Source organism: Urocampus carinirostris, chromosome 17 (genome assembly GCF_059441175.1).
Source record: "Urocampus carinirostris isolate Australia breed hairy pipefish chromosome 17, RoL_Ucar_1.0, whole genome shotgun sequence".
NCBI lineage: Eukaryota > Metazoa > Chordata > Actinopteri > Syngnathiformes > Syngnathidae > Urocampus > Urocampus carinirostris.
Genome location: NC_142365.1, coordinates 21,130,802 through 21,147,596, shown reverse-complemented (window position 1 = coordinate 21,147,596; position 16,795 = coordinate 21,130,802). Strand labels below are relative to the sequence as shown.

Sequence of the window (16,795 nt, the reverse complement as noted above, 5' to 3'; positions counted from 1 at the left end):
TTAATCGGCCGGTCCAAACTGTCCCTAGGTGTGAATGAGCGAGCAAATAGTCTGTCCCTTTGTGCCCAGCGACTGGCTAGCAACAAGTTCAGGTTGTCCTCTGCTCCCTGGGCTCCGGCACTCCCGCGACCCTACTGGTGATAAGTGATCCAGATAATGGCCGGATATATGGACTAAATTTACTGAAAGTGGGAAAAAGACGAAAAAAGATGCTGAACAATTATTTGTGTTGTTTACGTGGTAAATAAATGTGTTTACACAAACGATCTTTGTTTTTAATTCTATATCAAGGGTGTCAAACTCAGGCTCGCGGGCCGGATCAGGCCCACCAACAGAATCACCCCGGCCCGCGATGCAATGCCAAGAAAAGCTCAAGACAAAATTAAAAGCCACAAACAATGACCGCTGTATCAAATCTGTCCACTGCATGTCAACCAGTAACTGTATTAGCTAATTACCGTTCATCAATCACAGAACATTTGAACCAGGTAAACATTTTTATTTCAAAAATTAAAAATAAAAAAATAAAAGATGTTTAAAACACAAAATAGGCAGCACGGCGGCGCAGTGGTTAGCGCTTGTGCGGCACAGTTCATGTCATGGGAACCTGTCGTGGGTTCAAATCCAGCTCCAGACTTCCTGTGCGAAGTTTGTTTGTTCTCCCCGTGCTTGCGTGGGTTTCCTCCGGGCACTCCGTTTTCCTCCCACATTCCAAAAACATGCATTTCAGGTGAATTGGACGGTCCAAATTGTCCCTAGGTGTGAATGAGCGAGCGAGTGAGTTGTCTGTCCCCGTGTGCCCAGCGATTGGCTGGAAACCAGTTCAGGGTGTCCCCTGCCCACTGCCTGGAGATGGCTGGGATGGGCTCCAGCCCCGTGCGACCCTAATGAGGATAAGCGGTACGGCTAATGAGATGAGATGAGAAAACATAAAATGATTTGCACTTAAATCAATCTGTGGGTGCAATTTTTGTCACTTTGTAGATTGCATGAGATTCCCTTGGTTGAGTAAACGGTTGTGGAAATTAATTCAATTGGTGATTCACTTTTTTTTTTACAAATACACAGTTGATAAACATTATGGAATGAAAACATATACTGAAGAAAATAAGCTTCAATAATTGTTTCATAATCAAATGGTGTGCCCCTGACTCATAATTTCATATAGAGCCTCTGAAAGATCCCCAACCCTACCGCTAAACACATTTATATGCCTTTAATTAACAAGTCCGGTCCCTGCGACAGTGTTTTTTTGACCACGTGGCCCCTGAATTAAAAATAATTTAACACACCTGGTCTACATAGTTCGTCTTGCTCTGAGTAAATGGGTGCCGCCTTAAGGTTTATTATCGCTTATCAAGGAAAATACATAATATAATCTGCATTTATATAGCGCTTTTCAAGTCAATGACTTCCCAAAGTGCTTTACAATGTGCTCCATATTTCCCAATGGCGGCCTTGCAGACATGTGAGGCGCTAACCTGCTTGTTGGGGGTATTAGGGGTTCAGTGTCTTACCCAAGGACACTTCAACATGTAACACGGACGAGCCGGGATTCGAACTGGGATCCCTTGATCCCAAGACGAGCTCTACCTCCTGAGCTACTGCCGCCCAAAAATTGAAAACATTATTGAGGGAAGTAAGGTTGAAAGCTATGCAGCAACAAACAATTTTGACTCAAGACTAATATTTCAGTCTACTGCTGCTATATTTTGAAGTAAAACTATGTCTTTCTGCATGGATACAGTTGTGAATAGGTTATTTATATAGCCCCTAATCACAAGAAGTCTCGAAGGGCTCTAAGTCTTGGGGTCAAAAGAAAACAAAAAAATAAAATAAAAATAAAATGGTTTTGTAAGAAAGAAAGAAAAATACTCCTAATAATAAAACGTTTGAAGGTAGAAAATTTAAATTATAAAAGCGTTTTGAAGCTCAAAATCCTTTTTGTGACTCATTAGCATAAACGGCAAACAGTTTGATATGCCCTTTTAAGTCTTGTGGACTATATTTGTTTCGGTGATACAATAAATGCAGTTTGTTTTTTGCCTGTTTTTGATACTCTGGAGACGGATTGTCTTTCATGCCGAAAAATAAGAATGAGTCATAAAATTTACCACTTTTTAAGGACAAACCGTTGCTATGCATGCAATCGTCATGTCAAGTCATGTTTATTTGGGACGCCCTTGATCACAAGGAGTCTCAAAGGGCTGCACAGACCAAAGATTATTGCAAACTAAAGACTATTATGACACCATCCTCTGATCTAAAACCTACATGAGGGCAAGGAAAAACTCAAAGACCTCAACATGAGGAAAATGAAGAAACCCTGAGAAGGGACTGCACATGAGGTAATTCCCCCTTCCAGGATGACCAGGCTGCAATGGATGTGGGAATAACTAATAATACACAAATATCGTCAACAGAAAATATAGGTTATTCATATGCTATAGAATATAAGTGTGTTTTAAGCTTAGATTTAAACAGTTCCACTGAGATTGCACATCGAATTTTAGGGGGAAGAGCATTCCAAAGCACAGGGGCCCGATGAAGAATGCTCTCAAACTTGTGGATCTCTTCTTGGCTCTTGGGTTTACTGGTAGACCAGCGTTTTCAGTGCAAAGGCTCCAGACTACAACTGCGTACATTTTCACGAAAATCGGTAGACCGTGCTGCCGGACATTATACTCAGCCAAGGTTGTTGGGGCCGTGGTTTGTTGAATAAGCGCCAGGGAGCCACAAGGGAGAGCCAAAGAGTCGCATGCAGCTCCAGAGCTGATTGTACTTAAAAGCAGATGTTTATTGATTTTGTTGATATTTACTGGGGGTGTCTTGACACCAAACCTAGCTGAAGACACTCCCAGAGGCCTAAAGTACAACTGTGCACACTTTCACGAAAATCTGTTCGGTAAGTCAAGTCAAGTCATTTTTATTTGTATAGCCCTTAATCACAAAGAGTCTCAAAGGGCTTCACAGGTTATTACACAGACTATTTTTTCAGACTATTATTACACCATCCCCTGATCTGGAGTTTTATACATTATACCACATCAATGGACCTTTGCTGTATTTCAACAAATGGCATTTTGCTTTACACGCCCCTGCATTTGGATGCATTTTTAAAAAATACTGCAAAAATGCCAAGCTTTGTGTAAGGCGCCCGCTTTGAGACTGGGAGGTTCGGGTTCGCGCCCCGGCCGAGTCATTCCTAAGACTTAAAAAGTGGTCGGCGGCGCCCTCTCTTGGCTGCGGCTGCATCGGGTCAGATGCAATCGACATTTCGTTCTGTGTACATTGTTACACAGAATGACAATACAAGGAAATTATTATTATTATTATTATTATTAAATAATAAAATGCTGCAGTGTGGCCTGTTTGAGTATGACACTTGTCGACTGTGAACGCCTCATGAGCTTCTCTTCCGGAAAAGGACCGCAGCGCCGTGCTACCTTCCCCTACATTCGGATTTTCAAGGTTATATCCTGTAAACAAAGACACACGATTGAATGGGAATTTCATTTCTAGCGTTATGTTATAATTTAAATTGTGTTTGTTTGTAGTGGTTCTGCTCTTCGTAGAAGTGTTCATCACTTTGTTGAATGTTTTCAAACAATGTTACTGTAAATGTTGTTCCTTTTTTATACGGTAAACGGTTTTTTTTGTATTAAAATACATACTTATTTTGAAAAACTAAACTCAATATATGAGAGAAGGTTCATTTTAAACTTAAAATCATTGAAAGAAAAAAATGTTAGAAGGAGATTTGTGTGATGACTCAAATATTTGGGTTTTGTTCTCAGCTCGTGAATGCATCAGCTCCCAGCCCCTGTTTACTTGCTAGTGATGGGAACCTCGGCTCTTTTTAGGGAACAGGCTTTTTTGGCTCGGCTCACTTGAAAATAAGCTCTCAAACAGCTCTTCAAATTTGTTCTTTTGCTTCATTCCATATTTTACGTATTGTAATGTGATGTTAAAGTCATAATATAGAAAAAATGAGAAAAATCAACGAAAAAAGAGACAGAAACAGAAGAAAAAAGTAACAAAAAAGAAAACAATGTAAAACACTAGAGGATAAAAAAAACACAAAGGAAGAGGAAAAAAATGGCAGACAACAAGTTAAAAAAATGCAAACTGTACTTGTTCATATCTATTCACTTTGTATTATAAACATAACTGTTTTTACTCTGTGTACAGCGCCAGAAAATGACTTTAAAAAATGAATTATTATTATTATTATTATTATTATTATTACTATTATTATAATTACAAGAAAAATAATACAAAATGAAATAAAAGAGGAAAAAATTGAGAGAAAAAGGAGAAAAAGGAAAGCAAAAAAATAAAAAGCTAGGAAAAAAATAATAAAAGAAACTATGGACAGAGGAAAAGGCAAAAAGAGTGAAAAATGGTTAAAAAAAGCAAGAAATGAGAATTAAACAAAAGAAGAAAAAAAGAAAAGGAAGGAAAAGGAAAAAAATAAAAGAAGTACAAGCTAGGGAAAAAGAAACAACTGAATAAATAAAATAAAATACAAAAAAGACAGAAAAGAGTAGAATGAAATGAAATTAAATGAAGAGTAGAAGTACAAAGTTAGGTAAAAAAACAAAACGAAAAAAGAAATAAAACAAAAACAAAACAGCAAAATGATAAAAAAAAACAAGAGAAAGAAGACTAAAGAAGAAAAAAAATCACCAGAGAAAAACAAGCATCACGGAGGGAACCGGCTCGTTATTTCTTGGGGAGTCGGGACCATTCGTACCATTCCAAGAGCCGGTTAATATATCCGACTCGTTCCTCAACGACACATCCCTATTACTTGCTCAGTCAGCAGTGCATTCGCAGCGGAGCTCATTTCGATCACATAGCAGCAGAACAGAACCTTGGACCTTTATCTCCGCGACCTTTATATCATCAGCAGGCCTTATCAATAGTTCCCCACCCGCCAGCATTATTTCGAGCCTGCCTCTTGTGGACTTTGCACAGGGGAGGAGGGGGTGAATCGTGTTTACTGTGTTTCCCCCCACCTTTACCGTAAAAATGACGCAAAAATACAATAAAAACGAATCCGCTGTCATTTTGGAGCCGGCGGACTCTGTCCGGACTGCACTTTCTGATCTCTACCTTGAGCATCTGCTCCAAAACAAACCAAAGCTTGACAAGGTAAGTCGTCGCTTTAACTTTTATTTTGGAAATGAATTCGGATTTCTGTTCGCTTCCGGTAGGAGTGGAAGCGCATACATAGAAATTATATTCCATTTTTTTCAAATGTATTCTGTGTTCATTGGAGGTAATGGTCTAAAAAGGTAAAGTGGGTAAGTTTGTAAGATTTTTTATTATTATTATATTGAATCCTGCAGACCTGACTCGAGCTTTCTCTCAATTTCCGCTCATCAAAATAAAAATGGAAAACCATGTGACAGCTGAGCAGTAAACAGGCTTACATCACAAGTCATATGTTTTTATATACACACACACGTCAGCTTTTGGAATTCTGAAAATCTACACGTGCAATGGTTTGCATAATTTATTTCCAAGAGCATGCATTCGTCTCTTTCTTTTTCTCCAAAAATAAAAGTTTACGGCAGGCAGATAAAACTCAGTTTGGCTTGGGGACCAGATCCAGATTTAATGTTCTTAGCGAACCAATGTCAACACTAAATATGCAGCTTTGTTTTTCAGGGCTGTATTGTTCAGCCTACATGTGTTGCCTACCATACAAATTATAATCATGAATGGTGAGGGGTCTTTTCTAAATACAACACCTTAATTCACAAAGATTGACAAAAATAATTTCATGATGATGATTGACCGTGGTAACAATTTGTTTATTTAAAAAAAAATCAGTAAATGCAGCTTCACATCTGTGCCAACTCACCACAAACATCACAAACATAAACACAGTCAAGTTGGAGCTTTGTATAAAAATAAGATTGCCTCGATTGTCATACTGCTTTGAAATGAATCAAAGACAAAAAGAAAAGGAACATTTTAGTTGTGAACGGGCAATAATATGAGATTAAATTACTAGGCTAGGCCTACTGAAGCTAAGAAAATACTGTCTTTAACGTGAAAACAAATTGGTCAGTTCTTTACACCTTTACTGACTTTTTGTATTTGTTAAAATTAAACTGTTTTTTTTTTACATACCGGTACTCACAAATTTATAGCGGGCCAGGTTAAACCACCCAACGGTTTTGATCTGGGCCGCAGGCTGCATGTTTGACATGGGTTATCTACAGCTTCTGTAAAAAGGCATGAAGAGAAATCTGAAATTGTTATGTCAGCAGAAAATAACAAAAGTGTTTTGCTGCCACAACAGAACAAAATAGCAATAGCATTTTTAGATCAGTTTTAAGATTTTACATGAAAGCTTTCAGGTTTTTCATGATAACGTTCAAGTTTGTATATGATAGTCATCCTGTTTTGTATACATATCCTCTTATTTTCTTTGCGTGCGTAAACTATGTGCTTCCGAAGTGTGAGACATGGCAAAAAAACGAAGTTTTTCCCCCAACCTCAGCGCTTTAGTCAGGTGCTTATTGCTGATTTAGTAAGCTAGAATGGAGAATGCTGATCAAAGGTCTCGTGGAGATTGTCGTAAGGGAAGCCAACTCGGCAGTCTTTTACTTGGGTGTGCACGATTGAACTTCGCTATATTAGTTGAAACAAAATTGGAGGACTACTGTTCAATGCTTCCCTGAACCAAGGTTGCCAAACTACAGTCATTTTACGAGTTGCTAACCGTGTTTTTAGTGACCCACACTGAAATTACTACAGAAACATTTTTTGAATGCAAAATAACAATTTACAAGTACAGTGATCCCTCGCCATAACGCGGTTTACTTTTCACGGTCTCGCTACTTAATGAATTTGCATTGGATTCTGATTGGCTAAACCAGGGGTTGACAACCAAAAATGTTGAAAACACATATGTATCGAAAATAAAAAGCTTTATATAAGAGGAACACACAAATGTCCCCGGTTCGAAACTGGGTTAAAACGTATGTTTGCCTGGAGAGGGATGGGTGCCACCAGGCTATACTTGCCCAAGACACACCATGGTCAACGGTGCCCATACGACCCTAGTGGTTAAGGGATCCAAACAACCAACCAACCATACTGGTGTATCTATTTTAATTGGAAAACAATACAATGAAGTTTTATCCTCCTACAGAAACCATATCATTTTCTATTATCAAACTTTTTCGAAAAAGCACCAGGGAGTGCCAAAGAACCGCATGCGACTCCAGAGCTGCTGGTGGCCGAACCCTGGGCTAAACAGCTCCTAATATAGTAGATATGGGTCATAAGTAAATAAATGTTTACTATATACAGTACTTTATTCAGTAAATGCTTGGGTCTGTGAAAAGCTTTTGTTCTTTGATTTCAATACATTGTAGAGTATTTAATTGTCTAAAAACTGTAAAAAAAAATAAAGGTCTCTACTTCACAGATTTCACCTATCACAGATTCATTTTTTGAACATACCCCGCGATTAAAAGGGGGCCACTGTATATCGTATTTTGGATCATAAACATGACTGTTTTTACAGAAAAAATGTTTTCATCTACTTAACCAAATGTGTCATGGTTTGAAATGCAATCATGTACTTTTAACGATTTCCAAGTAAGTAATTGCTTGACTTGTTCAGACTCGCCGATGAGGAATCTCATCACGTGAAAACTGACAGTTGATGCCTAGTGACAAGAATAAATTTTGGGGGTTTTCTTCACGTCTGGTAATTGCATCTCAGCTGGGAAACTTTAAAAACTACTTTTGAAATATCTTGAGGGATAGGACCAGCCCAAAATCTAAGGTTTAAGGTACTGTTTAAGAAGTAACAGAGAAAAAAACACGTATGAAGACAAACCCCCGTCCTCACCCCATGAAACCCTTACTGAGGTGAATTAGTTCCCATTTTTGATGGTTCCTTCGTGTTCTCGCTTACACACACCAGCCAACCAAGCGCCGGTGTGACTTTTGAGATCTCGCAAAGGTGTCATTTAATCTGGTAACGGCAAATATTTTCGCCTGTCATCCTTGTGTTAAACCCAAACAGTACAAAGTCAACAAATAGGGATTGCGTTGCACAGAGTTGGAATACCGTGACTTTCAATAATAAAAACAATGATTACTGTTATCCCTTTTTCCTCATTTGGTCGGCAATTCCAGGAGAGGTCTGGCTCCATGTTTGCAGCCAATACTGACATCATTGAAGTAATTGAATAATAATGTAACATTTAATGCACTACAAATTGCATTTTGTGTTGTTGTACATGTACATCAAGGTGCTGTTGAGTGTAAACAAAGTGTGATGCACTGTGTCTCACAGCCTATAGCTAATTGAACATTATTCAAATGCCCTCAAAGGCACACTCCCACTGGGCATCAACCCAGCACACCAGAACACCAGTCCAGCCTTGTAGAGTTTCAATATCCCTGTGTTACTGATGTCATTGGGTTCAGACTCCTTCTTAACACTAGGATTAGATGAAAACCCTGCCATCTCTTGAAACAAAATAGAAAAATAATGTTATTATAATCATACAAAAGCATTTTAGACATCATTGAACTAATAGTATAATCTCTTGGTTTTAGATGGACTAAATTCTCATTCTAATTGCCCTCAAAGACACACACCCAATGGGCATCAGCAGTTACGCCAGAGGTCCAGTCCTGCCTAGTTTTCATGTCCCTGTATTACCTATGTCATCGGGTTCAGTTTCCTGCTTACATTATGAACAGACGAATACGCTGCCCATCTGTCGAAATAAAATAGAAGTAATAATTTAAAAAAACATTGTTTTTATGAAAAAGGAGTGTTGCCAATCCTAAATCTGCCCGGTATGCCAGATGGACTGTCCGACCCTCCTCATTTGTAAGAGTTATCCGAGACCGTTCATGGATTTCCATTGACGGCGCTGGCGGTATCCATGACCACACGAACCTGTCTGACCAGATCGTTGGATGTGTTTAATGAGCTGCAATAATGTTGGGTTAATTTTTAAACCAGGACATGTGTTGAAACTGCTGATGAAAGACTAGCAAATAGTAATATGCTTTTCCCGGGGTTATTACTGGGATGACCGTACTTCCTGAAAATTAATCTATAATACAGGGTGCTCCAAAGGTCTTGGGACACAGTTTGACATTGAATATCTCAGAAACTATTAAGGATATAAAACACACATGGTAAATTCAGAAAGCTTGTAACATGTAATGTTTAAAATGTTCAATGTAAGCACGATTGGTCACACAACATACATCAAGCCGAGAGTCAAATGATTGCCATTGTTTATGGTTGCACAACTTGTTTTTTGTGCCTTCTGCTCATCCACGTCTTTTGGGAGATGGGGCACATAGACCAATTCTTTCACAAATCCATGCAAAAATAAATCCTATGGTGTGAGATGTGGGTGGCTAGGACATGAAATTGTGATCATTCTGCCCAGACCGTCCAATCCCTCTGTCTGGCAGGGTTGTGTTCAGAAACTGTCTAACCCTGAGGCTCCAGTGTGGTCACCACCACCTCCATCCTGTTGGAAAATGAAGTCTTAAGACATGCCAAACTGTTATTGTAAGAGACTGAAGTTCCCGACTGACTCTTTCAAGCACACAAAAATCCTATTCTGGTTGAGTGAACATCATCATTGGGTCTGAAAGAAATTTTAAAAATCGCCTCATAGCCTTACAAAAAAATCTATTGTAATTAGCTTTAAAACAGCAAAACTATTATCTTACAACCATTCATCGTTAAGGAAGAATAGGGTCCCTAAATGTGAGTTTTGAACACCGTGAATATTCTCTTTTTATCAACAGGCAGCCATGCAAACTTTGGACAGTAAAGGTGCTGAAGTGTATACAAACGGAAGTGCCAGGTACACCAACGGCACCGACCAGACCAAAATGAAAGAAGTCATATTTGAAAAAAATCCTTCAGAGCCGATGGTACCCATTTCCATTTTTCCAAATCTTTTCAGAATTTCCTTTATGAGCAAAGTTCTTCTCCCACTCAATAATTATCTCTATTTTCACCATAGGGCGTGACTCTGAAAATGACCGACAAGCAGAGGTGCACAGTGGCCAGAATATTGCACGGAGGATTTATACACAGACAAGGTAACTTGCCAGGAGGGTAGGGTGCGGTTGTGATGACATTTTGATAAGCAATTATCTTTTTCTTCAAATCACATTCTTCATTCGCGTTATCTGATAATTATTGTTACTATTCTTTCAGGATCCTTGCACGAAGGGGACGAAATTGCAGAAATTAACGGGAAAAGTGTGACGAACCAGACAGTTGATCAGCTACAAAAGATTTTGGTTTGTTACGGAAGCAAAACATATATTCCAAACACCCTACAGGCCTGTCACTAAATTTATTTCACCATAACAATGAAAGTGTGACGTGTTTTCCCTACAGAAAGAAACCCAAGGTGTAATCACTATGAAGATCGTCTCTAACCAAAAGAGTCGCTCTAAAGCCTGCGAGGTATGAGTAAACTCCTAAATCAACATTTTATTTGAAGATTTGCCCAAAAAACTATAGCATGGGTCGTGTCCCGGATTAATTCCTTCCCTTTGTTATTTTCGGAACATCTTCCTTGCAAGGTTGAATCGTCTGTTGATCAATAAAAATCCAAGGTGACTATCCTAATAGTATAGCCTACACCTTCTAGCTTGATTAGTTTGACTGACTGTGATTCACATTAGTATTGTCTAACACTCTATTTATTGTCATATTTCATCCTTGTGACATACTTCAGTACTTTACATAGATTAATAGAGAATATGTCAGCGACACAGTATCCAGGTTCATTACGTTTGTGGGGTTTAAACTCAGCAAAATGCAGCCATTTTCATCCCTTGCAGGAGGTGACCATCATTCCCCACTTTTGGGCAACTGTGATGTCATATTCGAGCAACAGTCAGATGCTGAGGCAAATAAAATGGAAGGATTTTGCTGTTTAAAGGGACATTGTGTATTATTGTTGAATTATTGTGGTAAAAACACTTTATTTGTTAAAAAGGGAATTGATTTGAATACCTAGCAAAAATACATGTAATAAAATTCGTTTATTATTCTTGGTTGAGAAATTTGTATTTATGTTACATTACATGAAACTATCTCCTTGTGCATTATAGCACTCGTTTTTGGTTGCACTACACGATACATCGACTTGTAGTGGTTAAATATTACACAGTGTCCTTTTTAAGTTTTATCCCCCAAATGTTTAGTGATCAGATTATTGAGTTTGGAACAGATGAAGGCTCATGGAACATATTATGACTGGACTTCCAATTGAATACATTCATTTTTCTCCTTATTTTCAAAAAGTTTCTGTTGTTTTATTTTATGTCGAACTTTTAAACTGAACCAATCATCTAATATACAAATTTGTCCTGGCATACTTCTTAAATTGACATAAAATGAATTAAACATCCAATTTTATGTAACGTTTTGTCCTTCTGAGCAACAAACTGCATTAAAAAAGTCATTTTTATCACACTTCATGTTTTAAGTCCCCCCTAAATTATTTATTTTTTACTTTTAATGAGCCATTCCAGTCTGTTCTGAATACACTGCACATCACTTCACGACTAACATATTCTTCATTAACATTACCTTATAAATGTATAAGGATGTTTAATTATTTCAATGTATTTGTATTAATGAAAATGGTCAGTAGAACAATTTGCCGAATTGTGAAATCAAGGGTGGAAAATTGTCTATTCGCTGATGCCATTCTCCGTTTTTGTTATGTGTTGCTCATGCAAATATGTGCATTTCTCAGACTCGCTCAAATAAACTCAAATAAAATGTTCTTGGGGGTTTGGGTTGGCGCTTGGACTGTATTTGATAGAGACCTTTTCGTATTTATTTCCCATTCTTATGGTACACTAACAAAAAATTGCGATGACGAGCATAAATTCATTCTTTTACCCACCCCTTATCCCTTGTTCTTACCAAATGTGTTGCGTGTACCAAACAGCGTTGGTAAAAGTAAGATAAAAGCAGACAGGTAAAGTGGAAACAAATTATAAAGGCATTGTTAACACATACTTAATAGAGAAAAAAATTATGCTTTTAATTTTCTAAGAACATCTCAAACCACGCACCCGACCTTTAAGTGTTTTGTTGTATTCACTCGAAACTAGTGCTGATAATTTAAAGATTTTGCAAATGTAGGTATAAAAAGCATATTTACAATAGATCATTTATTTTAGATAGGCTAAAGCTAAAAGTACGACTATTTTTGCTTGACCTGTTCATTTTAAGTTTATGGTCAAACGTATTTGAAAACAGTCATTATTTTGACTTTTAGCACAAGATGTTGTGATCAAACATTCCTAAAATACTTGTAGGGTTAAATTTTTATTTTTGTTTAGAAAAAAAAACAAACGTTAACCCCCCATATTGACTAATACAATCAAAATTGAACTTTCTGACCACATCGCCCAGTCCTACTCTGAGGTGATCTTAACTATAAGCCTTGTTTGCAGACCTACATGAGGGCCCAGTTTAACTATGACCCTTCAACGGACGAACTCATCCCGTGCAAAGAAGCCGGGCTGCAATTTCAAACCGGCGACATCATTCAAATCATCAACAAGCAGGACCCAAACTGGTGGCAGGGTACTGTGGAGAGCAGCACTGCTAACTTTGCTGGACTCATACCATCGCCAGAACTCCAAGAATGGTATACGTTCCAGAACGCTATTTCATCACATAGGGGATCTTTTCCTGATTCTGTGTCGCTTAGCATACTGTGAAACTGACAAAAATGTTGCTTGCAATTGTCTTCCCTCGACAGGAGAGTGGCAAGCAAGAGTAAAGCAAAAGACAGTCCGTCCTGGAGCCCGTTCGGAAAGAAAAAAAAGTGCAAAGACAAGTACCTGGCTAAGCACAGCTCCAGTGAGTTTATCACCGGCTTAGCATTTTTCTCAGAGCGAACGTTTAATTTTCCTAACGGTGATGTTTGCTTTTAGTTTTTGATCAGTTGGACGTGATTTCTTATGAGGAAGTCGTCCGGCTCCCAGCTTTCCAACGGAAAACTTTGGTGCTAATCGGTGAGTTGCATTCGTCTGGGACAAGGTCAAGAGCTGTCTTACTTTCGAGGTCACAGTAGGTTTTTAGTCAATGCTGTAGAAAAAACACTCCAGAAAATGGGGTCGGGAACCTTTTTGACTCGAAGAGCCCATCAATCCTTTATCTGCACTGCTTATCCTCGGTAGGGTTGCGGGGGGTGCTGCAGCACATCCCAGGTACTTGGGGCAGTGGGCAGGAACTGAACTGCGTATCCCCTGCCCACTGCCGCTCGCTCATTCACACCTAGGGACAATTTGGACCAGCCTATTAACCTGACATGTATGTTTTTTGGAATGTGGGAGGAAACCGGAGTGCCCGGAGGTATCCAGGTGCGGGGGAGACCATGTAAACTCCGCACAGGAAGGCTGCAGTAGCTGGAGTTAAACCCTGAACATTTGCACTGTGGGGCTGCTCACTAACCACACATCCGCCATGCCGTGACTCAAAGAGCCATGAAAGCAAAAAAGTTTCATTTTTTTTTTGTTTTTATTCGGCAACTTTTTGGGTCACTTCCTGTTTATTTCAGCACGTTGTGTACAAAAAAACGCAATAGTATTTTCTTTGTGGTTAGTTGAATACTGAAAATATTGACGTTCATTTCGTATTATATAAAATGTTTTTCTTCGTATAATTACTACAAAATGAATCCATTGATTTGATTCATTGTAATTTCTATGTGTGCTTCTAGGTGCGCCTGGTGTAGGGAGGAGTCACATCAAAAATTCTTTGCTGACTAAATATCCTGAGAAATTCTCCTACCCTGTCCCACGTAAGTATCATATTGTACACACTTTACGGCACGCAGGATTTTAAGGCACACTCCCCAGAACTGTCTTTTGTAATAATTGTTTTCATGCTTGGAATTAAAACTACTTAAAGAGCTAGAGTTGCACAAAAACTCACAGTGCCATATTTGCACATTGATTGATCAATTCGAATATTTCCCTGATAACATTGGATACAATTGGAATCTAACTCAGAACATGGCGTGGATTGCACCTGTTCCTTTCCACTAGACCACTAGGAATACAGATGGCACATTAAAAGGCATTCGGTTTTATCTCATCATCATACAATTTTTGGTCACAGTACCAAATTGTTGATGGAGTATTGGGCTGGGCCGCGAGAATATTGTATTTAGTACAGCCAACTCAAGTCTACTAAGTGCAGGAAATTGTGAACTGAATGACGGGAAAGGCATCGTGGGGAGTAATTTTGCCGTTCTAAACTAAACGAAGAGAACGGCATTGTGGAAAGTAATTTGGTCATTCTTAAAAATGCATCGCAGCACATGATAAAAACCTCTGACATTTACAATGCTTAGATTGAGCTGAGAAAGAGTGAAACAACATTCTCTCTGGTATCGTGACAAAAAATATTGTGATAACGAATGCCTTTTTATGTGTCGTATTTATACCTAGTGGTCTAGTGCACAAGATCCCGCGCTCTCCCTGCTGCTATCCGGGTTTGATTCCTGTTGCATTTAATGTTATGTATTTAACAGCCATCCATGTATTTAGCAGCCTGGTGGTTAGGATTCGGTGCTCTTACCAATGCTTTCCAATTTGATTCCCCAATGCCACCATATTTATGCAATTGTGGTCAGACTGATCAATAATTGCACAAATATGGTAACACATTTTTTATTTCCTATTTTGATTTTATAAAGTGCACTCGATTGTTTGTTTTATGGTTGTTTTATGGCTCATTGTAGTCCAGAAAATACAATAATTGGAGTCTCTCAAAAACCGTGCATCTTCACAAATGCCCCTTAACATGCACAGACACCACCAGACCACAGCGTAAGGACGAGGAGAACGGTCAGGAATATTATTTCATCTCCAACGACGAGATGACCAAGTGCATCTCAGAAAATGAGCTGCTCGAATACGGCAGCTTCCAGGGAAGTATGTTCGGCACCAAAATCGACACCATCCATCAGATCCAGCAGCAGGGAAAAATTGCACTGCTGGATGTGGAACCACAGGTTGGATCATATTCTTAATTTTTATTTATTTTAGAAAACCAAAAGTAATTTCTACTATGTTTTCCTGCAGACGTTGAAGGTTCTGCGAACTGCTGAATTTGCCTCTCTTATGGTGTTTATCGCACCAACTAACACAGCTTCCCAGGTGATTAAAGGTTTTCTCCCTTTTTATTTTCTTAAAACTTCTGTAACCAAATATTTTGCGTGATACTGCCCTAGACGGAAAACCTGACAATGATCCAGAAGGAGTCGGACGCCATCTTGACGGCCTACAGACACTTCTTCGATTTGATAATAGTTAACAATGATGTTGATGAGAGTGTGAAAAGTGTGGAAAAAGCCTTAGAACAGGTCACCTCCACTCCACAGTGGGTGCCTGTCTCATGGGTGTACTGATAACTGTAAAACTCCAGTGTTATTTTATATTATTTTAAGCAGTGCAATATCACTCCTTACACAAATGATCTGAGTTAGTGATTTCCGAGTTTGAATGTTTAATTTGAGGGACATTGTGTAATATTTAGGGCCAACTAGTGATGAAGGAATACACTATTCAATTAAAAGCTTTACAATTTATACCAGCCTCTACACCATGGCTAGCTGTTAATGATAGCCGCTACTCTCTTGCCTACGGCCTTTGTAACTAGCTGCTCTCGTTAGCTACTGAGATGCTAGTTTGTGCGCATAAAGCTACACTTTGAAATCTTGCAGAGTTTTGGATCCCTTCCATGCAATGGCAACATCTATGGAGTAAGATCGCTGTCAAAAAGGCGTACCTGAAAAAAACCACAAAAAGACAATTTGTACCCGTAAAAATGTTAAATCAAAAGGATTTGTGTCGAAAAACTACAGAGACGAACTTGGTTACAGGTACAAAATGAAAAGCCACAAGCACAAAATAGAAATACGAAACACAGTGGTATGCACATGACGATGAATTCACAGGTGCTTCAGGGACATAGCAGGGGAATCTAGTTGAGCTGTTTCCTCATATTTTGAAAATCAACTTTTATATAAATCAAGTTGCATCGTAATGTTTTTCACGTTATCTGTCGGAAGGAAGTCTGAATTCTCAATCCGACATCCCGCCTGCCCCACCATTTTTTATCTTCTTTACAAAACGCACATATCAGTAAATCAGCCCTTGGCATTTTGTCTTGTAACTGTAACCAGAATTTAGTTTTTAGACATGTAGATTTTTTGTTTTGTACTCGCAGTTGTCACACAAGAAACATTTTTATTGGTACAAATCGTCTTTTTGTGTCTTTTCTGGGTACGCGATTTCTCTCCATAACATCTAGAGGTGAAATATTACACACTGTCCTTTTACATGTTGGAGGATTTTTGCATGTGTGCAATTTAAAAAGCAATATTCAGAAAGATTTATATCAGAAAGCTGGGAATCACGCTAGGAATGAATATTGTTCAGTCATGCAATAGCACTCCTTTGTTATTTTGTTTTTAGGTAGTTTTGGTGCCATACAAATGTTTAATTATCGTATTGTGGGATAATACAAAATATGACCGTAACTGTGAAGAAATCCACCCTTTTAAAATGACAGGATTTTGTTATTACGTAATCATTTTCTCTGTTAGAATGTTGACCTTTTTACTCCAAATATTTCAAACTGAGTTTCACCTGTCAAAACTGCTCCATCAATATCTAAACCTCCAAGAGAAGTTTAGATACACTCTGAAAAATATTAAATTCCTCAGCTGTT

The 16,795-nt window shown here is 38.5% G+C and overlaps 1 protein-coding gene across 1 annotated transcript; it reads left to right on the top strand.

Moving 5' to 3' along the window:
* The first annotated feature begins 4,805 nt into the window (after positions 1-4,805).
* Positions 4,806-16,795, top strand: mpp1 (MAGUK p55 scaffold protein 1). The gene is made up of 12 exons (XM_088321097.1): positions 4,806-5,157; positions 9,817-9,945; positions 10,038-10,116; positions 10,235-10,320; positions 10,421-10,489; positions 12,502-12,698; positions 12,813-12,913; positions 12,988-13,068; positions 13,776-13,856; positions 14,872-15,074; positions 15,145-15,219; positions 15,294-16,795. The coding sequence occupies exons 1-12, from the start codon at positions 5,035-5,037 to the stop codon at positions 15,468-15,470; spliced, it is 1,401 nt and encodes a 466-aa protein (XP_088177223.1). The 5' UTR covers positions 4,806-5,034; the 3' UTR covers positions 15,471-16,795.

What these genes read in the sequence shown, in the direction of transcription:
- mpp1 (XM_088321097.1), top strand. Translation starts at nt 5,035, where the DNA reads ATGACGCAAAAATACAATAAAAACGAATCCGCTGTCATTTTGGAGCCG. An exon ending in GTCGCTCTAAAGCCTGCGAG is followed by an intron (nt 10,490 to 12,501) that starts GTATGAGTAAAC and finishes CCTTGTTTGCAG; the next exon opens with ACCTACATGAGGGCCCAGTT. An exon ending in GAAAACTTTGGTGCTAATCG is followed by an intron (nt 13,069 to 13,775) that starts GTGAGTTGCATT and finishes GTGTGCTTCTAG; the next exon opens with GTGCGCCTGGTGTAGGGAGG.